Genomic DNA, 27,657 nt, shown 5'->3' on the forward strand with positions numbered 1-27,657 from the left:
TGTGTTGTGTAACATCAGTGGGCTAGGGATGGCCTAGAGCCAGCAGTAATACTAGCTCAGCACTTTAGCCTGGTCATTAAACCAGCAGGCCTGTAGTCTACTGGACCAGTCTGACCACAGCCTGAGACTAACCTTGCCACTCTGTTGGAGAGACAGACACAGACACAGGTCACGCTTACGCACGCACACACGCGCACGCACGCACGCACGCACACACACACACACACACAAAAAGATGCCCGCTAGGCCTGCCTAATGCTTCTTAGGCAGCTTCAGCTGGAAATCTGCGGCTGTTCCAAAACACCACTCAGGAAACGACATTTCCCTACATTTAACAGGGGAGAGAGAGAGAGCGAGAGAGAGAGAGAGAGAGCGAGAATGAGAAAGAAAGAACTGAGGGGAGTTTCTAAGTGAGAACAGAGCATGTACTGTTTCTTATTACACACTGTGATTTTGGGAACAGAGAAAGAAAATGAGAGAGAAGAGACAAAAATAGAGAAAAGTAGAGTAGGCTAGATGGTGGCCTGGGCTCTGGAGGATGGTGTAACTACTGGAGAGTTGTTACGTGGCTGTGTCTAGATGTATAGCTACATCTTGTTTTATTGCGTAGTTTATTGTAAAGGTGCAGTGTGCGTTTATGGATTGGTTGACTGTGGAAAATGAACTTCTCCTCTGTAATGTACGTTCTCTTGACTAGAGCTCTCATAGCAGGTAAGGTGCTCTACTTACATACTACTACTGTATTCACATACTGTACTACCTCTGTACTAACATACTACTACCCTGTATTTACTTGTTGTTAATTTATCTCTGTATAAGTAGGGATAAATAAATACTTTTGCACATTCTTCAGTTTGAATTGTCAGGATACTCTTCACTCTCAACCATGTGAACTTATACAGTACATTGTCAGGCCACTGTTTTATATGTTATCCCATACAAACATTCTTCACATTTTATTGTGTTACAAAGGGCATAAAAATGTATTTAATTGGAATAGTGGAAGAACCTCTTAATAAAAAAATTTATTAATAGAAATTAAATACCTAAAATATGGCTCCATGCATCAAATACATTTTACAATCACCTATGGCATTGATTGCAGCTATGAGTCTTCTTGGGTAAGTCTATACTTGCTTTGCACACCTGGATTGTGAAATATTTTCCCATTATTCTTTTCAAAATTCTTCAAGCTCTGTCAAGATGTTGGGGATCAAGTCTTTCCATAGACTTTCAAGCAGATTTAAGTAAATACTGTAACTTGCCCGCTCAGGAACATTCACTGTCTTCTTGGTAAGCAACTCCAGTTTAGATTTCGCCTTGTGTTGGAGGTTATTGTCCTGCTTAAAGGTGAATTATTCTCCCAGTTTCTGGTGTAAAGCAGACTAAAGCAGACTGTGCTTAGCGCCATACCGTTTCTTTTAATCCTAAAAACCGCCCAGTATTTGCCGAAGTAAAGCATGCCTATACCATGACGCAGCCCCCCACACATAATGCTTTGCAATTAGTCCAAAAAGTGTATTCCTTTACTGTGTTTTTTTTTGCAGTATTACTTAAGTGCCTTGTTGCAATTCAAGATGCATTTTTTGGCATAGTTTGTATATTTATATTCTTCTTTTCACCGTGTCATTTAGGTCATTATTGTGGAGTCACTAGTTTTATTCCATTACATCCCTGGAGCAGTTTAATTCCTGTCCTGCAGCTCAGTTCAGAAGGATGACTATCTTTGATGTGTCTAGGTTGTTTAATATATGATCCACAGCATAATTATTAACTTGACCATGCATGAAGAGATTATAAATGTCTGATTTGTTATTGTTACCCATCTACCAATCACTGCCCTTTTTATGAGGCTTTCAAAATGTTCCCTGGTCATTTTAGTTGAATCTGTGCTTGAAATTCAATAGTTGACTGATTGACCTTACAGATGTTGGATGTTTGGGGGACAGAGCAACGTTTAGTCATTCAAAAATCCTGTCAACCCCTATTATTTCACACAGAGAGACTCCATGTAACTTATTATGTAATTTGTTAAGCCACATGTTACTCCTGAACTAATTTAGGCTTGCCTAAACAAAGGGTCGAAATACTTATGCAATGACTATATTTTAGTTATGAACTTCCACTTTGACATTAGAGTATTTTGAGTAGATTGTTGACAAATAAAAATCATAATTCAATTCATTTTAATCAGACTTTGTTATACGTTTGCAAGGCATTGTATCTACCATCTGTCAGCAACAGGAGATAAGCAGTCACTAACTCCTCATATATCAGTTTTGAAGTTCAGAGTGCTAGCACCTCAAAATCAACCACATATCGAAAGTATATAAGCTAGGTATATATATATATATATATATATATATATATATATATATATATATATATATATATATATATATATATATACATACAGTTGGGCAAAAAAAGTATTTAGTCAGCCACCAATTGTGCAAGTTCTCCCACTTAAAAAGATGAGGCCTGTAATTTTCATCATAGGTAAACTTAAACTATGACAGACAAAATGAGAGAAAAAAAATCCAGAAAATCACATTGTAGGATTTTTAATGAATTTATTTGCAAATTATGGTGGAAAATAAGTATTTGCTCACCTACAAACAAGCAAGATTTCTGGCTCTCACAGACCTGTAACTTCTTATTTAAGAGGCTCCTCTGTCCTCCACTCGTTACCTGTATTAATGGCACCTGTTTGAACTTGTTCTCAGTATAAAATATAACCTGTCCACAACCTCAAACAGTCACACTCCAAACTCCATTATGGCCAAGACCAAAGAGCTGTCAAAGGACACCAGAAACAAAATTGTAGACCTGTACCAGGCTGGGAAGACTGAATCTGCAATAGGTAAGCAGCTTGGTGTGAAGAAATCAACTGTGGGAGCAATTATTAGGAAATGGAAGACATACAAGACCACTGATAATCTCCCTCGATCTGGGGCTCCACGCAAGATCTCACCCCGTGGGGTCAAAATTATCACAAGAACGGTGAGCAAACCACACGGGGGGACCTAGTGAATGACCTGCAGAGAGCTGGGACCAAAGTAACAAAGCCTATCATCAGTAACACACTACACCGCCAGGGACTCAAATCCTGCAGTGCCAGACGTGTCCCCCTGCTTAAGCCAGTACATATCCAGGCCCGTCTGAAGTTTGCTAGAGAGCATTTAGATGATCCAGAAGAAGATTGGGAGAATGTCATATGGTCAGATGACACCAAAATATAACTTTTTGGTAAAAACTCCAACTCGTTGTGTTTGGAGGACAAAGAATGCTGAGTTGCATCCAAAGAACACCATACCTACTGTGAAGCATGGGGGTGGAAACATCATGCTTTGGGGCTGTTTTTCTGCAAAGGGACCAGGGCGACTGATCCATGTAAAGGAAAGAACAAATGGGGCCATGTATCGTGAGATTTTGAGTGAAAACCTCCTTCCATCAGCAAGGGCAACGTGACTGGGTCTTTCAGCATGACAATGATCCCAAACACACCGCCCGGGCAACGAAGGAGTGGCTTCGTAAGAAGCATTTCAAGGTCCTGGAGTGGCCTAGCCAGTCTCCAGATCTCAACCCCATAGAAAATCTTTGGAGGGAGTTGAAAGTCCGTGTTGCCCAGCAACAGCCCCAAAACATCACTGCTCTAGAGGAGATCTGCATGGAGGAATGGGCCAAAATACCAGCAACAGTGTGTGAAAACCTTGTGAAGACTTACAGAAAATTTTTGACCTCTGTCATTGCCAACAAAGGGTATATAACAAAGTATTGAGATAAACTTTTGTTATTTACCAAATACTTTTTTTCCACAATAATTTGCATATAAATTCATTAAAAATCCTACAATGTGATTTTCTGGATTTTTTTTCTCATTTTGTCTGTCATAGTTGAAGTGTACCTATGATGAAAATTTCAGGCCTCTCATCTTTTTAAGTGGGAGAACTTGCACAATTGGTGGCTGACTAAATACTTTTTTGCCCCATATATATATATATATATATATATAGTATATTCCATTAAACAGATGCTTTTATCCAAAGTGACTTACAGTAATTTGTGCATACATGTTTTACGTATGGGTGGAACCCACTATCCTCGCGTTGCAAGCGCCATGCTCTGCAGAGATGTGCGTGCGTGTGTTATTATGTGTGTGTTTGCGTGCACTGGTTTTGTAAACAAAGAAACAGCGCAGACATAGCTGTGGTTTGGTTGAATTCAGCCCTTGTTCTGACTTCAGTGTCACTGTCTTTGTCCCAAATTGCACCCTATTCCGAATAGTGCACGACTTTTGACCAGAGCCCATGTATGCACCTGTGGGCTTTTGTCTCTATGGCGTGGTCATGGACAACATATGAACATGGTTATGACATAAAGATATTCCGTACATACACTGCAAAATAAATCTAGTTGTTTCAACTAATTATTATTAAGTAACTGGTTCCACAGCCATTTTGTTGTTAATTCAACTTTTCGGTCCAAGTGTTACCTGAACTAAAAAAACAATAGTTGGCCAAGACTTAGCTCCAACTTGAGAAAACTTAGACAAAAATGCAATATATTTTAAATGATATGATTTCTCAATTTGTCTGTTCATTCACATATCACATGTCTGTTCACATATAACTTATTATCTGAGCATCTTAACTGAAAAAGGCTGTGTAACTACATTGTATGTTAAAAGCACTGTGTGTGTAACTAATTCCACAGTCTTTTTTTAGGTAAGATGCACAAATAATAATTCATACTTGAATGAATAGACAAGTTAAACAAACATATAATTTTTAATATACTTTTTTTGCAGATAACACCGAACTGTTGAGTAAACAAACAAAAAAAGCCTGTGGAACCAGTTACTTAAATGAGTTGAAACAACTAAAACATTTTTTTTACACACGTAACTTATCAGATGAATGGACCAATTCATATCTACAGTGAACATACATTATATAGCCTTTAGTGGTTATGACGTAAACATAAAGTGGGGAGAACAAGTATTTAATACACTGCCGATTTTGCAGATTTTCCTACTTACAAAGCATGTAGAGGTCTGTAATTTTTATCATAGGTACACTTCAACTGTGAGAGACGGAATCAAAAACAAAAATCCAGAAAATCACATTGTATGATATTTAAGTAATTCATTTGCATTTTTTTGCATGACATAAGTCTTTGATACATCAGAAAAGCAGAACTTAATATTTGGTGCAGAAACCTTTGTTTACAATTACAGAGATCATACATTTCCTGTAGTTCTTGACCAGGTTTGCAAACACTGGAGCAGGGATTTTGGCCCACTCCTCCATACAGACCTTCTCCAGATCCTTCAGGTTTCAGGGCTGTCGCTGGGCAATATGGACTTTCAGCTCCCTCCAAAGATTTTCTATTGGGTTCAGGTCTGGATACTGGCTAGGCCACTCCAGGACCTTGAGATGCTTCTTACGGAGCCACTCCTTAGTTGCCCTGGCTGTGTGTTTCGGGTCATTGTCATGCTGGAAGACCCAGCCACGACCCATCTTCAATGCTCTTACTGAGGGAAGGTGGTTGTTGGCCAAGATCTCGCGATACATGGTCCCATCCATCCTCTCCTCAATAAGGTGCAGTCGTCCTGTCCCCTTTGCAGATAAGCATCCCAAAGAATGATGTTTCCACCTCCATGCTTCATGGTTTGGAATGGTGTTCTTGGGGTTGTACTCATCCTTTGTCTTCCTCCAAACACGGCGAGTGGAGTTTAGACCAAAAAGCTCTATTTTTGTCTCATCAGACCACATGACATTCTCCCATTCCTCCTCTGGATCATCCAGATGGTCATTGGCAAACTTTAGATGGGCCTGGAAATGTGCTGGCTTGAGCAGGGGGACCTTGCGTGCGCTGCAGGATTTTAATCCATGACGGCGTAGTGCGTTACTAATGGTTTTCTTTGAGACTGTGGTCCCAGCTCTCTTCAGGTCATTGACCAGGTCCTGCCGTGTAGTTCTGGGCTGATCCCTCACCTTCCTCATGATCTTTGATGCCCCACAAGGTGAGATCTTACATGGAGCCCCAGACCGAGGGTGATTGACCGTCATCTTGAACTTCTTCCATTTTCTAATAATTGCGCCAACAGTTGTTGCCTTCTCAAGAAGCTGCTTGCCTATTGTCCTGTAGCCCTTCCCAGCCTTGTGCATGTCTACATTTTTAACCCTGATGTCCTTACACAGCTCTCTGGTCTTGGCCATTGTGGAGAGGTTGGAGACTGTTTGATTGAGTGTATGGACAGGTGTCTTTTATACAGGTAACGAGTTCAAACAGGTGCAGTTAATGCAGGTAATGAGTGGAGAACAGGAGGGCTTCTTAAAGACAAACTAACAGGTCTGTGAGAGCAGGAATTCTTACTGGTTGGTAGGTGATCAAATACTTATGTCATGCAATAAAATGCAAATGAATTACTTAAAAATCAAACAATGTGATTTTCTGGATTTTTGTTTTAGATTTCGTCTCTCACAGTTGAAGTGTACCTATGATTTTTTTAAAAACAGACCTCTACATGCTTTGTAAGTAGGAAAACCTGCAAAATCGGCAGTGTATCAAATAATTGTTCTCCCCACTGTATGTGCATGATGCGCAGCGCTAGTTCATACAGGAAACAAGAGTATTGGCATAAGCTGATAGCATCAGCTGGTATTGCACCAATTAGATTCATCACTCCACGTTAATATGGTGGTCTATTTAGTCCACCAGGTTCTGCACATACTTCTCTGATGGCTGCCATGCGCAAACTATGCACTGGTGTTCTCGTGGCATGCTATTGCAGGAACATGCGTTACTCGCATGCATGTCTGTTACTTGCTTTCCCCCCAGCCTCCACCTTTTTGGTTCTGTGTTTCCTTCCTGTAGGTGAATTGGTTTAGCATGCTCTATGCCTGTAATTATTATTATCTTAACAATATGCATGCTCTGGCAGTGAGCTACCCTGAATGAGCAGAGCCTAACGCCAAGACTAATGTATTGCATGTATTGTAATCTTTCTTATAAATGGTTAATTTAATACGTGGCGTTTCCTGTCTGAAATGTGTAACATATGAACTCTCATGGACAGACTGTAGGGGTAGGAAATATTAACAAGACTAAAGCTCTATAGTAAACACACACACACACACACACTATTTATGGAACACAGGTGGTCCTTGTTATCCTATCGTGTTTCTCTCTCTTCCCCTTTTCTCTCTGTACAGTAGATAAATGTGTACCACTTGTAGCTGTTCTGTCTCCGCTGGCAAATTGTCCATACTGTTTCCAGACAGACTTATCCCCTGAACAGACCTGACCCAGCTGGTAGCACTGTGGGCATCAACACACACAACCCCCCTTAAGAAAGTGTACAGTCTGTGAACAAGTCAAAATCTATGAACCTCTCTTAAACCTCTCCAGACCCTGTCTGGACTTCTATTTATCTATAAATGTACTGATGATCCAGTATGAATGTTACAGTTGTTATTCAAGAGGTGATAATGTACAGTATTTAGAATCACAGATAGAGTATATTTGAGCAATAGTGTCAGTACAGTCTCTGAGTAGGTGTGTGTGGGCGTGTATGCGTGCATGTGGGTGTGTGTATGTGTTATGAGAATTATGTTCTCAATGTTCATAAACCACTTCAATTAAACTACTCAGTCTGCGACCCAGAATTTGTAAGATTCTGGTTGAATGAAACAGACGGAGGCCCAGCAATGATAGTCAAAATGTTTATTCACGAGAGCGCTAGTCCGTTGTACAAAATCATTAATTTTATACTGGCTCCTTACGCACTTACATTCACACACAAACAGTAGGTATCCTACGCACATACTGTATCACTATTCAGCCAACAAAGATTAGGGAGACCGTGGGAAGCACTCCCTGTCCTCTCTCAAGATTAGGGAGGCGGTGAGAAGTACTCCCTGCCCTCTCCCAAATCTCTCAGTGGCCCCCAGCCAAGGTCGGCACCAAATTTTGCTGAGACAGTCTGTGTTTAAGATACTATAAAGATCTATTGTACAGATATATAATTTATTGACTAAACCTAAACAAACCCATCAGATAACAAATGTATGATTCTAATCAATTTCATACAGTTATAAGGTTTCAGAGTGGAATTATTTCATCATTATCTTTCAACATTTAAATTACTTTAACAGTATGTTTGACCCCACAGGTGTGTGTGAGGCCCTGAACGTGACCGTGATCCCTGGGCCAGTTGTAATGGTTAGTGAGGGTGAGAACCTGAACCTGTCCTGCCTTGTCTCCCAGAAGAAGAGGAGCAACAGCTTCCTTGTCCTCCGATGGCTCTTCTCTCCTCCTCCTCCCTCTTTCCCTCCTCTCCCTCCATCCCCATCTCCTCCTCTTCCTGAACAGCTGATTGTGAAGTTGACCATGAAGAAGATACAGATATATGGGAACTACAGTTGCCGGTTCTCCCAGCCCAAGTTCCATCTGTATGAGGAGAGAGAGGGAAGGACAGAGGGAGAGGTGTATGGACTGCTGGTTCTGAATGTGACACGAAGGGACCGAGGGTTCTATACCTGTAGGGTCCAGGAGATACGCAGACACAGAAACAGCTGGAAGGCTTCGTCTAATGGCACCTCTGCAGCCCAGCTCACTGGTAAGAGTATGTGAGTTGTGCATGTGTGTTTTTTCATGTGTACCTATGGGTGTGTTCATGTGCTTGTGTGTGTGTGTGTGTGTGTGTGTGTGTGTGTGTGTGTGTGTGTGTGTGTGTGTTACTGCCCAGGACTGCTCTATGGTTATGTAAAGAAGGATGGTCTCAAGGTCAGTTACACAGCTGTTTCCTTCAGCTCAAAATCAGAGAGAGGTTACCTCTAGTCAGTCACAGCTCTCAGAATAGAGCTTTCCTGGCCCTGGTTGTTATGCCACAGATAACTGACTGCCAGTAAAACTATCTACTTGTGTAGACACACAATAATTTCAACTCTACAAGATTTTCCTGCCATGTACAGTAAACAGGCCTGGAGGCTAACAATATGAAGCATGGGGAGACCTGGGACCAACGTATGGAGATAGATATTTATCAAAATGTTTCAAATATATGAGTAGTGAGTCACAAACAAAAGATGTCTTTAAATCTGAGTCTTTAAAGATACCCATATAGTTTCACAAACATATGCCATGATCCAAAAGCAAATTAGTCAAAAACAAATGCTGATTACCAAATAAATGCAAGACAGATTTTTTTCTGATTAACACAGCACAATACTACTGTAGTATATTTCTTACCTTGCAAACACAATGTTAATGTGAAAACATTTGTGGCAGGTAACAGGATCTGGTGTTTGACGCCAGTTCCTACTTCACAGTAGGGCTGTTTACAGAAAAATGCCTTCTTGAACTTTCATGTGGCTTACTTACAAACTTGAATAGGATACGAAAATATGTATACAAATGTTAAATTATGAGCCTAATTTAGCGAAGTAGAAAACACTGCGCTATACAGCGAGAAAGAAAGGATCCTTCCTGGCTGAAATAGTGGAGTGGTTGGACATGCCGAGATATGAGTCCTGATTGGTCTGTCATGTCACAGGCTTCCTTAGTCAGTATATACAGTACAGTGCCTGGAAAAAGGAAGAAAAAGGTGAAGAAAAACAGGCATGATGATGACTAGTCTGTTGTTTTTTTGTGGTAATCTGGCTTTGTGAAGTTATAATAATAATAATATCATTCAATTAAGCAGTTCAACAAATAATTCTTATGCTACTGTTGACTTTCTCCACATTTTGTTGTTTTACAGACTGAATTTAAAATGTATTAAATTGTCACTGGCCTAGACACAGTAAATACCCCATAATGTCGAAGTGACATTTTTGGGGATTTATTTATTTATTTATTTACAATGAATTAAAAGTGAAATACTGAAATGTCTTGACTCAATAAGAATTCAACCCCTTTGTTATGGCAAGCCTAAATAAGTTCAGGAGTAAAAATTTGCTTAACAAGTCACATAAAAAGTTTAATGGACTCACGTTGTGTGGAATAATAGTGTTTAACATGAGTTTTGAATGACTATCTCATCTCTGTACCTCACACATAGAATTATCTGTAAGGTCCCTCAGTCAAGCAGTGCATTTCAAACACAGATTCAACCACAAAGACCAGGGAGGTTTTCCAATGCCTCACAAAGAAGGGCACCTGTTGGTAGATGGGTAAACATAAAAAAAACAGACATTGAATATCCCTTTGAGCATGGGTGAAGTTATTAATTACATCCATGTCACATCCATGTCACTCAATACATCCATGTCACTACAAAGATACAGGTGTCCTTCCTAACTCAGTTGCCAGTAAGGAAGGAAACCGCTCAGGGGTTTCACCATGAGCCCAATGGTGACTTTAAAACAGTTAAATAGTTTAAAGGCTGTGATAGGAGAAGACTGAGGATGGATCAACAACATTGTAGTTACTCCACAACACTAACCTAATTGACAGAATGAAAAGAAGGAAGCCTGTACAGAATTGTTTTAAATTGCAACAAGGCACTACAGTACTAATGTCTGAATACAAATAATTATGTTTGTGTCAAATCCAATACAACACACTGAGTACCACTCCATATTTTCAAGCATAGTGATGGCTGCATCATGTTATGGGTATGCTTGTAATCATTTATGACTGGGTAGTTTTTAAGGATAACAAATAAATGTAATAGAGTTAAGGACTGGGCAGTTTTTCAGGATGAAAAATTAACGGAATGGACTTCCTAGAGGAAAACCTGGTTCAGTCTGCTTTCCACCAAACACTGGGATATGATTTCACCTTTCAGCAGAAAAATTACCTAAAACACAAGGCCTAATATACACTGATACATTGATTTAAATCTGCTTGAAAAAAAGAATTGAAATTCGATAGCAAGACCTGAAAATGGTTGACTAGCAATGATCAAACACCAATATGACAGAGTTTGACAAATTTTGAAAGGAATAATGGGCAAATGTTGCACAATCCAGGTGTGGAAAGCTCTTAGAGACTTACTCAGAAAGACTCACAGTTTTAATTGCTGCCAGATAATACTTTCTGGAAGACAATACCTTGCTGACTCGTGTGTTTACATGTGTGGGGTGCGGCTAAGTCTTAAGAGGAACGATGGGCATTTTCTCCTACTTGTCTCTTAAATTGAATAAACTTTACTCACTTTTAAAGGCCCAATGCAGCCATTTTTACCTCAATATCATATCATTTCTCGATAACAATTAAGTACCTTAATGTGATTGTTATAAATAAAAATTGTCAAAAAGAAACAAAGTTATTCATAGCGAATAACAATTTCTCAAGCATGAATTTTGCTAGGAGCATTGGGGAGTGGGAAGGGGAAAACTGAAAACGAACTGTTATTGGCAGAGAGGTTTGGAAGCCTCTTTTTTATTGGTATATTAGTAAGGGATAATCAATGAGGGGCTATTCCTTATATGGAAAATAATGAATGACGTGGAATGTGTTTTCCATGGCGTGTCAACAGAGTGGAACTCACCTTCCATGGAGTTGCATTATTTTTCACAGAACATATAGAGCCCCTCTAGAAATATGTTCATTTACTGGTAGAAATGTGTTCAACATCCACTGAAGTAGCTAGCAAGTTGTGTGATCGCTACAGTAGTTGCCTTGGTAAGCCAAACCAAACTATCAGTCCTAGTTGCTATTATGAAAAGTGAATTCAACAATGCCAAAAATGTCTTCAAATATGCTTTGAAAAGCAGCTTAAAGATACTGTAGAAAAGTAAGAATGAAATTCATAGCCATTGAATGATACCTTGCATTATAGGGAAATAATGCACACTCTAGAATGGCCTTCAAGCCAATCAGAAATGATACAGTGTGCAGTATGTAAGTTGGCTCACTTATTTGTGAGTTGCGTTTTACAGATCAGTTTGCGCAGATTAATGGTAAGGCATCCATACTAGGAAATCCTCAGTTCTCAAGCAAAACTTCCTCAGTTCCTCCTTCTACAAAACTTCTACAGTCCTACAACTAAGGCTACTACTATTGCAATGTGACTTCTGGTATTCTATACTACTACTACTGCTACTATTACAGTGACTTTAACAGTAGCAGCAAATCAGTGGCAAAGTGTCCACCATAAGATTGGTAGGGTGGGGGTTCGATCTCTGGTTGAGTCATACTAAAGACTAAATAAATGTGACCTGATGCCTCTTTGCTTGGCACTCAGCATTAAGGAGATGGATTGTGGGTAAGTACATATGACAGACTAGTGTTGTTGGTGTCTCAGTGTAGCCTACCATCAGTTAGCAAATGGGACAAAATGAAACAAAAATAGAACTGTTTGGCCATAATGACCATCGTTATGTTTGGAGGGAAAAGGGGTGGCTTGCAAGCCGAAGACACCATCCCAACCGGGAAGCACGGGGGTGGCAGCATCATGTTGTGGGGGTGCTTTGCTGCAGGAGGGTCTGGTGCACTTTACAAAATAGATGGCATCATGAGGTAGGAAAATTATGTGGATATATTGAAGCAATATCTCAAGACATTAGTCAAGAAGTTAAAGCTTGGTTGCAAATGGGTCTTCCAAATGTACAATGACCCCAAGCATACTTCCAAAGTTGAAGCAAAATGGCTTAAGGACAATAAAGTCAAGGTATTGGAGTGGCCATCACAAAGCCATGACCTCCATCCTATAGAACATTTGTGGGCAGAACTGAAAAAGGTGCTAGCAAGGAGGCCTACAAACCGGACTCAGTTACACCAGCTTTGTCAAAAGGAATTTACTGTGGGAAGCTTTTGGAAGGCTACCTGAAATGTTTGACCCAAGTTAAACAATTTAAAGGCAATGCTACCAACTATTTTTCTGACATTTCACATTCTTAAAATAAAGTGGTAATCCTAACTGACCTAAGACAGGGAATTTTTACTAGGATTAAAAATCAGCAATTGTGAAAAACTGAGTTTAAATGTATTTGGCTAAGGTGTATGTAAACTTCTGACTTCACCTGTATATTTATGCACTACCGCTCAAAAGTTTAAGAACACCTACTCATTCAAGTTTTTAATTTTAATTTTACAATTTTGTACATTGTAGAAAAATTGTGAAGACATCAAAACTATGAAATAACACAAATGGATTCATGTAGTAACCAAAAAAGTATTAAACAAACAGATTCTTCAAATCGACACCCTTTGCCTCGATGACAGCTTTTTACATTATATACAGTGGGGCAAAAATGTATTTAGTCAGCCACCAATTGTGCAAGTTCTCCCACTTAAAAAGATGAGAGAGGCCTGTCATTTTCATCATAGGTACACTTCAACTATGACGGACAAAATTAAAAGAAAAAAACCCAGAAAATCACATTGTAGGATTTTTTAATGAATTTATTTGCAAATTATGGTGGAAAATAAGTATTTGGTCACCTACAAACAAGCAAGATTTCTGGCTCTCACAGACCTGTAACTTCTTCTTTAAGAGGCTCCTCTGTCCTCCACTCGTTACCTGTATTAATGGCACCTGTTTGAACTTGTTATCAGTATAAAAGACACCTGTCCACAACCTCAAACAGTCACACTCCAAACTCCACTATGGCCAAGACCAAAGAGCTGTCAAAGGACACCAGAAACAAAATTGTAGACCTGCACCAGGCTGGGAAGACTGAATCTGCAATAGGTAAGCAGCTTGGTGTGAAGAAATCAACTGTGGGAGCAATTATTAGGAAATGGAAGACATACAAGACCACTGATAATCTCCCTCGATCTGGGGCTCCACGCAAGATCTCACCCCGTGGGGTCAAAATGATCACAAGAACGGTGAGCAAAAATCCCAGAACCACACGGGGGGACCTAGTGAATGACCTGCAGAGAGATGGGACCAAAGTAACAAAGCCTACCGTCAGTAACACACTACGCCGCCAGGGACTCAAATCCTGCAGTGCCAGACGTGTCCCCCTGTTTAAGCCAGTACATGTCCAGGCCCGTCTGAAGTTTGCTAGAGAGCATTTGGATGATCTAAAAGAAGATTTGGAGAATGTCATATGGTCAGATGAAACCAAAATATAACTTTTTGGTAAAAACTCAACTCGTTGTGTTTGGAGGACAAAGAATGCTGAGTTGCATCCAAAGGAACACCATACCTACTGTGAAGCATGGGGGTGGAAACATCATGCTTAGGGGCTGTTTTTCTGCAAAGGGACCAGGACGACTGATCCGTGTAAAGGAAAGAATGAATGGGGCCATGTATCGTGAGATTTTGGGTGAAAACCTCCTTCCATCAGCAAGGGCATTGAAGATGAAACGTGGCTGGGTCTTTCAGCATGACAATGATCCCAAACACACCGCCCGGGCAACGAAGGAGTGGCTTCGTAAGAAGCATTTCAAGGTCCTGGAGTGGCCAAGCCAGTCTCCAGATGTCAACCCCATAGAAAATCTTTAGAGGGAGTTGAAAGTCCGTGTTGCCCAGCAACAGCCCCAAAACATCACTGCTCTAGAGGAGATCTGCATGGAGGAATGGGCCAAAATACCAGCAACAGTGTGTGAAAACCTCGTGAAGACTTACAGAAAATGTTTGACCTCTGTCATTGCCAACAAAGGGTATATAACAAAGTATTGAGATAAACTTTTGTTATTGACCAAATACTTATTTTCCACCATAATTTGCAAATAAATTAATAAAAAATCCTACAATGTGATTTTCTGGAATTTTTTTCTCATTTTGTCTGTCATAGTTGAAGTGTACCTATGATGAAAATTACAGGCCTCTCTCATCATTTTAAGTGGGAGAACTTGCACAATTGGTGGCTGACTAAATACTTTTTTGCCCAACTGTATATATGAGGAATTGGAAATTATGCAGACAATTACATTGATGGAAGATACAATCTATCTGTAGTAAAAAAAAAGTTGATCTACCAATTTTTTTTTTTTTTAAGTCAATACCTGTTTGTGTACCCATTGTTGCGTTAGTTAGTTAGTATTTACTGGTCAATATCATAAGTTCCACCGTCTTTCCTACCTACCCCACCGGCTACTGTTATTTTTCTCTGAGTTGCTCTATGCAACAACCTGCAACTGCGCACTCTTGCTGCATGACACATGATGTTATTTAAATATTAACTCAGCAAAAAAAGAAATGTCCTTTCACTGCCAACTGCGTTTATTTTCAGCAAACTTAACATGTGTAAATATTTGTATGAACATAACAAGATTCAACAAATGAGACATTAACTGAACAAGTTCCACAGACATGTGAGTAACAGAAATTGAATAATGTGTCCCTGAACAAAGGGGGATCAAAATCAAAAGTACCAGTCAGTATCTGGTGTGACCACCAGCTGCATTAAGTACTGCAGTGCATCTCCTCCTCGTGGACTGCACCAGATTTGCCCGTTCTTGCTGTGAGATGTTACCCCACTCTTCCAGCAAGGCACCTGCAAGTTCCCAAACATTTCTGGTGGAATGGCCCTAGCCCACACCCTCCGATCCAACAGGTCCTAGACGTGCTCAATGGGATTGAGATCCGGGCTCTTTGCTGGCCATGGCAGAACACTGACATTCCTGTCTTGCAGGAAATCACGCACAGAACGAGCAGTATGGCTGGTGGCATTGTCATGCTGGAGGGTCATGTCAGGATGAGCCTGCAGGAAGGGTACCAAATGAGGGAGGAAGATGTCTTCCCTGTAACGCACAGCATTGATTGCCTGCAATGACAACAAGCTCAGTCCGATGATGCTGTGACACACTGCCCCAGACCATGAAGGACCCTTCACCTCCAAATCGATCCCTCTCCAGAGTACAGCCCTCAGTGTAATACTCATTCCTTCAAAGATAAACGCGAATCCGACCATCACCCCTTGTGAGACAAAACCGCAACTTGTCAGTGAAGAGCACTTTTTGCCAGTCCTGTCTGGTCCAGCGATGGTGGGTTTGTGCCCATAGGCGATGTTGCTGCCGATGATGTCTGGTGAGGACCTGCCTTACAACGGGCCTACAAGCCCTCAGTCCATCCTCTCTCAGCCTATTGCGGACAGTCTGAGCACTGATGGAGGGATTGTGCGTTCCTGGTGTAACTCTGGCAGTTGTTGCCATTCTGTACCTGTCGCGCTGGTGTGATGTTCGGAAATACCGATCCTCTGCAGGTGTTGATACCTGTGGTCTGCCACTGCGAGGACAATCAGCTGTCTGTCCTGTTTCCCTGTCGCGCTGTCTTAGGCGTCTCACAGTGCGGACATTGCAATTTATTGCCCTGGCCACATCTGCAGTCCTCATGCCTCCTTGCAGCATGCCTAAGGCACATTCACACAGATGAGCAGGGACCCTGGGCATCTTTCTTTTGGTGTTTTTCAGAGTTAGTAGAAAGGCCTCTTTAGTGTCCTACGTTTTCATAACTTTTACCTTAATTGCCTACCTTCTGTAAGCTGTTAGTGTCTTAACGACCGTTCCACAGGTGCATGTTCATTCATTGTTTATGGTTCATTGAACAAGCAAAGGAAACAGTGTTTAAACCCTTTACAATGAAGATCTGTGAAGTTATTTGGATTTTTACAAATTATCTTTGAAAGACAGGGTCCTGAAAAAGGGACGTTTCTTTTTTTGCTGACATTATTTCACATACTTTCCAATTGTTTAGACTAGTTTGTGCATGATTATCTATTGTACTACATAATTGATACAGCATACACTACTTTGATACGCAAGTGGGAAGTGAGTATAAGCACTGAAAAAAAAGTGGGTATACGGCGTGTACCTGTGTATATCACCCACTACACTACTGCACACAAGAGGATCTCATAGCGTGTGTGACATTGTAGTGTTTTACTTACCGGGAGCGTCCAAAGATGGGTTGACTGAAAATGACTTCTTCTAGGTGGAGAACTACAGTACATCAAGTCATGCCTCTTCTGGTGGTTGTGTCATATTTCTTTGCATACTTTCCGTTGAAGCTTGCATCGCTGCATGCTTCAAAATAAGTACACATTCGAGAAGTGCCCTCCGTGCTCCGTTTTGCAGACTTTGATTTGGACTCATACTCTGACCCTCCCATGCTCCACTTTGTGTGCTCGGAGCACAGTATGCTCGGAGCACGGTAGTATACATTTTAAGAAAGACCCTGTGTGAATGAATAATAAGTAAAAATCATGGACAATGTCAAATGTAACAAACATCTTATACTTACACCTAAAACAAAATATTCCATATATTATTATTATTATTTTTTTGCCTTACTATTATTTTTATTTTTTTGCCTTATTAAAGGAATGATGAGAACTGAGGAAGTCCAAATATGCATGCTGTGTTTTTGATCTGCACAGCAACACAGCCAAATCATAAATATGGGAGGGCAGTCACAAATGTAATGCAAGTCACAAATACATGAATGCAAACCACAAAAGTAATCTGTTGAGTCACAAATGTTGTCACATTCACGAAAACATATTTGACAACTGTTGTGTTCGCAAAGTAACAAACATAGTATGTTTGTAAAGTGTGCCGTGTTAATAAAAAAAAATCTGTTGCATTTATTTGCAAATCATCATTTGTTGACTCATTTGCTTTTGGATCATGACATATGTTTGTAAAACTATATGGGAATATTTACAGACTGTGATATTTATTTAAAAGTTGCATTTTATATTTGCACAACACATTTTTTGTTTGTGACTCACTGCTTGTATATTGTTTTCTATATACAGTATATATATAAATCTCCATACCGACGCCACACACACACACACACACACACACACACACACACACATACACACACACACACAGTGTGAACTCATTGTTTTTACATGGAAGTGTCGTGTCTTTGGCTATGCCAGATTATGTGATATGACATGCTATTCTATAAAACAATTTCTCTGTAATTAATATCACCTGATTGAGCTAATCATGTAAATGGAATTAACTAGAGAGTCGGGCACCATGAAAGAATATTTATAGAGCTGTTATCCTCCGAATAAACTCTTAAAGACCTAGTAATATTTTACATCCATAGCAGTCAACATTAATCTTCATTTTATTTCAGTCTCATCTGAAAGTTGTAAATTCTTTGATATCTGCAAGGACCCTGGCTAACAATTTGAATCAGCAATACAAAATTGGGTTTAAATATTTATTTACTAAAAACCTAACTAATCACACAGAATTCACATACACACAATTAATCATAACTTGATTACAAATGACGTCATAAAGGAAAACGTCCCTAGCGTGCGGGAACAGATATGACAACTTGTTACACAAAGGAAAAGGGCCTGGGTTGAGTGAAAGAGCGGGAGACTGAGGAACAAAGGGAAAAAAGATGTGCTATCGTAAATACAGTATCTTATGCATTCTAAATTACCGCCCATTTGGAAAAGGAAAATGCAATAAATATTTACTCTGAGCTGCGCTTCAGTAGGTTGGTGGTAGATGGAAGGCCGTGTTGCCAAACCGAGTCCTCTGTCCTTTGTAGAATGACTCTGGTTGTCAATTGGATACGTTGTAGTAACGTCGTTGTGTGATAGACGGGATACTAACCTGCGTTTGCAGCTGCGGTCGCTAACTCAACAGCTAGGAGGTATCACTTCTGTAGTGAATAAGAGTTCAAAAGTTCATACCATTCGCAACCAAAGCTCATGCTGATGTTGGCTTTGTTCTGTAGTTATTATCTGAACCATTCTGACATAGGACCGTCACCCTCATATCCTCGGAACAGGACGTTATGTTGTCGTCAAGGCTTTATATAATAGGAGGGAGAAAAGGGGTGTGTGTCATAGTTTACAACCTCTGTCTCTTCACGTGGGCGGGCCACTGAGTGAGCAGCAATATCTTATGAAAACCCACATCTCACATTTTAGAAGCTAAAATCACATTTCATCCCATCACAAATAATTTAATATTCAAACATTTAAATTGAACCACAATTCCATGTGAATCCGATAACTCTGATGTGTAGACTTTCCACTGTAGAGTTTATGTCATCTTATCATTGATGAGAATGTCTCAGATGACAACCGAACTGACATCATATTCATTAATAAGTACCACCGCATATGTTCAATTGTTCGGATTACCCGAATATAGTTCATTTCCCCCCACATTCTGACATTCTCAGACGTTCTCTGCAAGGATTTTGCAAATGTAACCTCAGTAGGGTAGAGAGGAAAAAGGGGGGAAGAGGTATTTATGACTGTCATAAACCTACCCCCCAGGCCAACATCATGACAGAAGCATACTGGGGTTAGCTTGACTCACAGAGAGACAGGCTCATTTCTTCCATCCATTCAGTGTTTCCTTGTGAATTACAGGGAATTCCTGGGTTTCCATCAGTTTCAAATAGTCTATAATTTAGCTTTCACTTGTCTTTAGCAAATAAATTATACCAGACATCAGCTAACTAGCTTGTTTTTGTACTTGGGTCCAGGATCGCCAGGAAAACTCATTTAGACTGGGGTTATATTCATTACGGCAAACATTATTATTATTATTATTATTGCTAAATACTGCATAATTGAAACACTTGTCCCCTAATCCCCCCGTCCCCAAAACATGTGTAAATATTGGACTATAACTTCTGCCTTCCGATATTATACTTATGCTAAAATATTTATTCTATTTTACTGAGCCATTTACTTTATGTTCTTATTCTTATATTTTATTTTTTCTAATTGCTGTTGCATTGTCGAGTAGGAACCTGCAAGTAAGCATTTAGCTGGACAGTGTATACCATGTGCATCCTGTACGACTAATAAAACTATTTTGCAATGGAAAATGATTCTTATTGGAGATCAACTTTAGGTAGTTTCAGTAAGGTTGTTTTTCTCTGTTTAATGCTCAATGAATACGACCCCGGATTCTCAACACAGCAGGATGAGTGGGTCGTGGCATGAAAAAATGCCGGGGCCAGGTTCCTGATAGTGATGGAACAATAATGATAGAGTAGGATCGAAAGAAAGGGAGTGCTGCTCATGGATCAACTTTCTCCATTCAAATCTTTCCTTAACATTATAATTATTACACAATACTGACAACGGATCAGCTCCTACAGAGATATTACTACCTACGGCTGCAAATATTGAGGCGCCTTATTATAATGCTTACCCTATGAAAATGCACAAAATCACAGATTTGGCACATCGTTGCACACATGTTAGGTTACACATCTTAAAATATATTGAGGCAAATACAGACCGTAGCCTACTAATAGCAAAATATAACTAAATTGATTATAATAGTCTACTGCTTCTTTTTTAATGTGGTCATTTCTGTGTTCATTTAAAGCATATTTTTATATGTCGCTTGTTAATATCAATTGCAAATACATTGGCAACTTTGTATAAACCTTTGGAATCTCAGAAATGAATTACTGCACAAAAACACACGTAAGACAGTCTGAAGGAAGATAGAGAGAGGGGGAGAGAGAGGGGGGAGAGAAGAGAGCGAGAGGCGAGACATGAAGTGTAGTTGCCTGTTCAACTCAGTCCCTTTCAGTCAGAAAACAAAGACTACACCCTGCTGAGACAGCCCACTTACTCACCTCGGAACAAATATGCTATACCAGATAGCCAACTCTCGCCCACACACTTAACCCTAACCCAAACCAGTCAAAGTAGAGATGCTGTATCAAGCAGAGGGATGGCCAACTCTCGCCCACACACTCACCCCAGACCACTGTCTGCAGACAAATGCTGACTTCTGCTCTTTTCAACTACGTTGAGGAGAACAGTCAGTGCTGTTCATAGACATGAACATAATCTTTCATACAGTATGTTTATATGACATCATAAGTACTGTTACATACATTGGGGCGGCAGGGTAGCCTTGTGGTTAGAGTGGCGGACTTGTAACCGAAAGGTTGCAAGTTCAAATCCCCAAGCTGACAAGGTACAAATCTGTTGTTCTGCCCCTGAACAGGCAGTTAACCCACTTGTTCCTATGCTGTCATTGAAAATAAGATTTTGTTCTTGCCTAGTTAAATAAAGGTAAAATAAATAAACATACAATTGCTCAACTGCCTTTTGACTACAGCAAACAGTATATAAGGTTGAACATCTGGCCTCAGTAATGCTTTTATATTCTCAATGCACATCTGTCTGATGTAGAAGCTATAGTACTAGTAGAAACAGATGAAACCATGGCTGTGTCCAAATATCTGGCTCTGAGGGGTGGTCAGTCCTCTTCTGGCTATGCTGGGTGGAAATTATAAGAGTACATGACCATTAAGGCCAGATCGTTCTTCAAGATGTTCAAACATAAATATTTAGTACTGTGTGTGTCTGTGAGCCCCTCACTAACAAGCCTGTACCTCATCTTTCTTGGAACTCCAGCCCTCCGCATCACTTCAGTTATCAGCAAGGTTAGCCTCTGTTCAGACAAATACAGCTAGCTTTATGCGCTCTATCTCTACAGTATATCACTAACTATTACTGAGATCATGTAAATGTCAATATTTAGGTAAAAATGTAAACATGACAGCATTATCTCAATGTACCTGGAGCAGATATGCTATATGGGTGGTAAGAAAAGAAAGCCATCTCAGGTTAACTGAAGTGAGTCAGTATTAATGTTGTATCACTCCCTGTTTTAAAGAGGCATATTAAAATCTCATTTACAGGTTCAGAGGCTAAGTATGTAGAACACCTCTCATCTCTCCTCTCCTTTGTCTATCCTCCATCTCTCCTCAATCTCACTCCTCTCCTCTGTTCTCCTAAATGCCCTTGGCTCATACTGAAAGCCTTATCTGGCACACTCATATCCACACACATTCATACTGTGCACGCCCGCACAACTCAGTAGACTTGTAAATGGGGGAACCCCCTCACTCTCCAGCCAGCCCTGTTTGTGGGGTTGTGTGGGTTTGGCATGCCCTGCAGTCATCTCTCTCTGCCTCAGTCTGATGGCGGTCTGGGCCTGGGTGTATTTCAGTGTATTTCTGTGAACCACTGAGGGAGTCTGTCTGCTGCCATGGGTGAATGCACACAAAGAATGTACCATTTCACTAACATACATATTTCAGTTTTCCTCTGTCTTCAGCAAACATTCAACTCTACTGTTTTCATTGAGTTTCTTAGACTACATTAGATGAAATGCTAATGTCCAGACCTGGGTCAAATACATACAGTACACAAAGTAGTATGACAAATACTTGAGGTGCACTTGATTTAGCACTTGAGGTGCACTTGATGTCAATTGAAACCAATTGTAAAGTCTAAAAAAGTGCTAACTCTGCCCACAGGTGAGTAAAATGAAGCACTTGACATTTATATTACCAATATCTACTGATTTTTCACTTACTGTATCCAATGTTCTCTTTTTATGTCAGTATACATCCCACTGGACAGGAGCGATGAGGGAGTGTGGCGTCTATTTGGAGGTAGAATTTTCTCATATGTCTTTACTCAGCCCATCTTTGTCCTGTACTGACAACATTAGCACTAGTGTTACACTTCTTTCTAATCAGAAACAAACCCAATCTGGAATCAAAACATGACATTCCTGTGCCTGTCTAACTCTTCCAGATGTGTTATAGATGTGTCCCCACTTTGATAGTAAAACATGTATGTGTGTTCCAGATGTGTACCTGTGTGCAGTGCTCCTCTGCTCCTTGGGACTGCTCTCCATCTTCCTGTTCACGCTGGTCCTCACCTGCCAGTACCTGCACACACGTCATACACTCAAAAAAGGTAAACACACACTCAAAGGTTACAATTTATCTTCCCCGTCACTTGTGTTTCGTAGCCTTGTGTGCTTGGCGTAAAGAAAGAAGCAGTATTTATGTAATTCTGTACCATCATTGTTTGTTTTTTAAACTTTGATTTAATTAGGCAAGTCAGTTAAGAACTTTTTTTTTTCAATGACAGCCTAGGAACAGTGCTGCCTTGTTCAGGGGCAGAACGACAGATTTTTACCTTGTCAGCTCAGGGATTCGATCTAGCAACCTTTCGGTTACTGGTCCAAAGGTCTAACCACTAGGCTACCTGCTGCCCCCTGTTAGCCCCTAACTCTGACTTCTCTTCTCTACAGCCAGTTATTACCTGGTCAAGTGTCCAGAGAGCTGGTAAGTCTTTACCATTAATTCATAATCTCCATGATCAATAGCTAAAGCTCACATTAATACTGTACACAACTTGGAAGATCATAGATTAATACAATTTAGGCAACTTCCAAAGTTACGTCTTTCTAGAATAACTTATATCTTATAAGGGTGATTGACGGTCATTGCTGCTTAAACACCCATTAATGTTAACCCCTGCTGTTCCTGTGTAACCCCAGCTCTGGAGAGACGGTGACCAGTTCAGTGAGCTCCTCCAGCCTGTCTCCTGGAAACCACAGGAAGGAAAAGAGACACAAAGCATGCAGGAGAGACACACCCAGAGAACCAGAGACACCACCACACAGAGTAGATAAAGGTACAATACATCTATGTACTCAAGAATGACCTCCCAACAGTAGCATTCAAATATAATGACTAGAATGGGGAAACACCTTTAGACCATGGCAATTTGACAATACATTCATGGCTATGTCAAAATTGGCCGCCGGTCCGCAACCAGCACAGAACGTTGACCAGAATGGAAATGTCCATTCTAGTATTTATATGAGAATAGATAGATAATCCTAGATAAACAAGAACTTAGAATACCTATTACAGTTTCGACCTAGTAGAAATCAATCATGTTATTCTGTTCCAGTGCCTGTAGCTACAGAGAGACAGAGTCCCAGGAAGCCTCTACGTTTAAAGAGCCAGCCCAGGAGGCCGGTTAGGGTAAGAGCTCCTCTTATTGTTCACCCACACCCTCAGCCCATTACAACACATTAATGTTATATTATTACATTACAGGATTTCTGCCTTCTAAGTCATATCCTTTATTAATCATTTTCTGAGTTTAATCTATTTTTTTTACAAATTGTACAAGGTTTACATTTAAAAGCACATTTTCATATATTTTTCAATTGAGTTATTGGGCATAGAAGCTAAGGGAGCGGGTCTCAGAGGGCTGTTGTATGTGTTCTCTACGGTTATTATTGCTGTTCTGTCCTCCTGTTATGAGCCTGCCAATTCTAGTCAATTTTATTGCTTCCCCAACGCAATTATTTATTCAGTCATAAAAATATTGACCACAACAAAAAATCAGAGGATCACCAATTATTTTTCAATCTGGTAGCAAAGGGTTGCTCTAATTGGTTGTAATTCACCTGGTCTGAATTTGATTGGCAAGGAAGGACCTGAACAGAGTCGCTCGCCGCAGATTGCTGATTGGATTAGTGTGACTAGAAAGGGATCTGAGGACATGGGATAGAGGTCCTTTTATACCGAATGATCTACCACTACAGAAAATTCCCCCTCCTTAGATCCCTGTCCAGTTCTTCCACTACACAGAGTGTTCTCCTGTTATACTAAATGTTATCCTGTTATAAACAAATACCTTCAATGACTGCAAATGATAGGGAGAGAGGTTTGAACTATGTCAACCTTCAACTCTCCTTTTCCACTCCTCTCCTCTCTTCCAGTCGAGCGTCTATGAGGAGGACGGCCTGACGTATGCAGAGTTGGAGCTAGTACGACCCAGGCCTGAAACGCCCTCCTGCTCCACCTCTCCGTCTTCTCTCTCCATCCCCGAGCCTCTAGCCTCCAGCCCTTCCAGCTCTGACACTGTCTACGCCCAGATCCTATTCCGGGAGAAACCGCTGTAGATGTCTTATTTAACCAGGAAAGAACTTTGAGTTTGAAAACTTTTTTTTTGTTTTTTGTGTAGGCGACCTGGCAAGATACAGTACATAGACTCATCGGATCTTTGGCACTGCCTTTTGGCCATTGATGTGCACCAATAGACTGTGTTAGCCTGCTGAGCCAATGTTTTGGCACAAGCTACAAACCTTCAAGGTTTCAGACAGAGTTCATTGAAAAGAAATTAAACAAACCCATTATTATTTCAAAGGACTCAACGAGATAAACGAGAAAAACCTGCTTCACACCTTGACACTATTGATGAAATATCTATGTGGTTTTGAGGGGTTGTTTAGTGTGCATCTCTGGTGGTTTTGCCTAGGTGCCAGATTATCTGTGTTAGAGATGTGTGTAAAATAATTGTATATAATTTCTGCATTCAACAATGCTAGAAATTGTATATGCTAGCTACTGTATATCATTACCTTGCAAACATATTGGCAAAACAACACGTTGGCTCAGGCAGAAAGCATTGGAACTCTGTTTAATGTTGAAATGTGTAAATAGGCTACTAATGTATCTAATGATTGTGGAGATGTTTCATATATAAATTGCTGTATACATAATTTTAGAACTGAATTTAACCTGACATATGATATGGTCCTTCTTTTCATATTTGTTTCCCATTTCAATAAACTGTTTGAGTTCTTAAACGACTCTCTTGAGCATATAGACCCACATCTACATCAGGGTAATCAGGAAAATATATGGCAGAAAATCTAAGGCTAAACACTAGAAATAGCTTATAGACACAGAGATCTCACGGGACAGAAAGACAGACATCTTACTAAAGCACAGCAGCACTCCTCATTTTCAGTCTATGTTCTAGATTTTCAACAACACACCCCAGTCATAAACACCACAGACATAAACAAATGTGACTCATCCCGGAGGTAGGAGGTTCCATGCTCTACTGCCCACCAGGGGTGAAGGAGGAGGCCATTTTGTGAAGGTCAGATTGTGAAGGATGGATGGAGTGATGGGATGGATGGAGAGAACGAGAGACAGAAAGGGGGGGGGGCAGAGAGCGAGAATAGAGATATGAAGGAGGAGGAGGTGGAGTCAGTGACTGGGATGAACCCTCTAATGGGAACATTTATTCAAATTAAACAAATTGTAATCACGCTTAATAATTAGCTTTACAGTGCACTATAATTGGGTTAAACTACAAGATGGTTCTGCCTAGGTGCTATAATTTATTTGATTTAATTATTCTGAGGAACCCAACGGTGTGGCGTTTAATATCATAAAGCCAGTGGAGGAGAGAGAACGGCCGTGGACTGTTGTCTCTGAGAAGGTCATAGCTGGCTCTATGGGAGAGTTATGGGACTATTTTCCAGTCTATTAAGCCACTCCACTTAGCACAATTAGCATCACGCTCAAAAGTTAAAGACAGAGCCCAGCAAACCAAAATTAGTTCTGTAAAAGTTCCCAGAACATTCACTAGGTTGAGGCAAATGTTCTCATAACAATAGTGTTTGTATAAAACATTCACCTGACGTGTAAGAACTTTCCCAATACAAAATGTAGTCTGTTCTTTAAAAGGTTCCCAGAATGTTTCATTAGGTTGTGGGAACAGTCTGGTGGGAACATTGTGGTGACATCACAAAATATATTTTTGCCAAAACACCAAAACTGTCCAGTTGTGTGGATGATTATACAATGTTTCTTTTAGGGTGCAAAATACATTTACCTGATGTTACAAGAATGCTCCCAGAATATTGTTCTTATGGTCTTTAATAGTTGCAAGAACTTTCCCAGAACACATTTTTTTATGTTCTTTCAAATTTCCTAAAACATTTATTTAGGTTTTGGGAACATTGTGGGAATATGCCAAGATATTTGTTCCTATAACACTAAAACTGTCCAGTTGTGCTGACATTCAGATATTTGTTTCACGGTGCACAAAACATTCTTTTGAGGTTGCAAGAATGTTAACAGAACAGCCGTTCTGAGTACGTCAACGTTTCCCAGAATATTTAATTAGGATGTGGGAACAGTGGGTACATGACACTACATAGGTTCCCAAAATCTGTCCAGTTGTGATGACATTCTTACAATGTTCATATCAGGGAGCACAAAACAATTCCCTCAATGTTTATAGAATGTTTCCAGAATGATTAAAATCTAGTTGTCCCCAGTCCATGTGTTCATGTTCATATGTTATCTTACTGTTGAGGAAGTTAGTTGTACAACAATCTATGCACAAACACAAATGGCAATTATTTGGAATCACATGACAATGTATCTGAAATGTTATTGTACAAACATAGTTTTACCATATTTTGTTGACCGACCACAGGAGCATTGGAGTGTTATCCCTGGAATCAATCCACTGAGACTAACACAAATATAAAGCTGTTTACACCTTTACTCTGACTTCCAGGTTGTGGTCTTTGTCTTTGCAAAAGTGAAGATGACTAAATGTAGAAAAATAAGTATTGTCTATTATTTCCTACTCTACTAATATTTATATACTGTAAAGTTGGATGTTTTATGATTTTATTTCTCCTACAAACTTGATTTCAGAAATCATGTCAAATTATTGCATGGCAGTTTGTGGTGAGGTTTAAATAGATGTACATATGTACTAAGACATATATCCATAGTTTGGGTTATGATTTAAGGATTTTTTAAAGGGAAATCCACTAGAAACATTAGGATCCTGGTGGCGAAGCTGACTAAGTAGCCTGCAGATTGCAGGTTCAAATCTGTCTTTAAAAAAGATATCGCTATGTTTGGACAATACTCTAATAAAATATAATGATGTAAGAAGACTGAAATGCCATTTGTTTAAAAGTTTGGAAACGTAATTTAATACTGTTACATTACGAATCAATATTAGCAGAACATTGCAGCAATGTTATACAGTAGGTGTCTCGTATGTCATCTCAATTAATGTTAGTGGGATGTTCCAGTAATGTCAGAACTAATTTAATGGAATCCAGACAAGATTTCTGAAGAATGTT

The 27,657-nt window shown here is 39.9% G+C and overlaps 1 protein-coding gene across 1 annotated transcript; it reads left to right on the plus strand.

Moving 5' to 3' along the window:
* The first annotated feature begins 300 nt into the window (after positions 1-300).
* On the plus strand, positions 301-27,061 carry LOC112252321 (V-set and transmembrane domain-containing protein 4). Its single transcript, XM_024423444.2, has 8 exons — positions 301-711; positions 8,180-8,626; positions 22,283-22,333; positions 22,533-22,643; positions 22,984-23,017; positions 23,233-23,369; positions 23,652-23,725; positions 24,472-27,061. The coding sequence occupies exons 1-8, from the start codon at positions 660-662 to the stop codon at positions 24,652-24,654; spliced, it is 1,089 nt and encodes a 362-aa protein (XP_024279212.1). The 5' UTR covers positions 301-659; the 3' UTR covers positions 24,655-27,061.
* The last annotated feature ends 596 nt before the right edge of the window (positions 27,062-27,657 follow it).

The sequence above is a fragment of the Oncorhynchus tshawytscha genome, linkage group LG01 (genome assembly GCF_018296145.1).
Source record: "Oncorhynchus tshawytscha isolate Ot180627B linkage group LG01, Otsh_v2.0, whole genome shotgun sequence".
Taxonomy (NCBI): Eukaryota; Metazoa; Chordata; class Actinopteri; order Salmoniformes; family Salmonidae; genus Oncorhynchus; species Oncorhynchus tshawytscha.

What these genes read in the sequence shown, in the direction of transcription:
- LOC112252321 (XM_024423444.2), top strand. Translation starts at nt 660, where the DNA reads ATGAACTTCTCCTCTGTAATGTACGTTCTCTTGACTAGAGCTCTCATA. An exon ending in ACGTCATACACTCAAAAAAG is followed by an intron (nt 22,644 to 22,983) that starts GTAAACACACAC and finishes TCTTCTCTACAG; the next exon opens with CCAGTTATTACCTGGTCAAG. An exon ending in ACCACACAGAGTAGATAAAG is followed by an intron (nt 23,370 to 23,651) that starts GTACAATACATC and finishes ATTCTGTTCCAG; the next exon opens with TGCCTGTAGCTACAGAGAGA.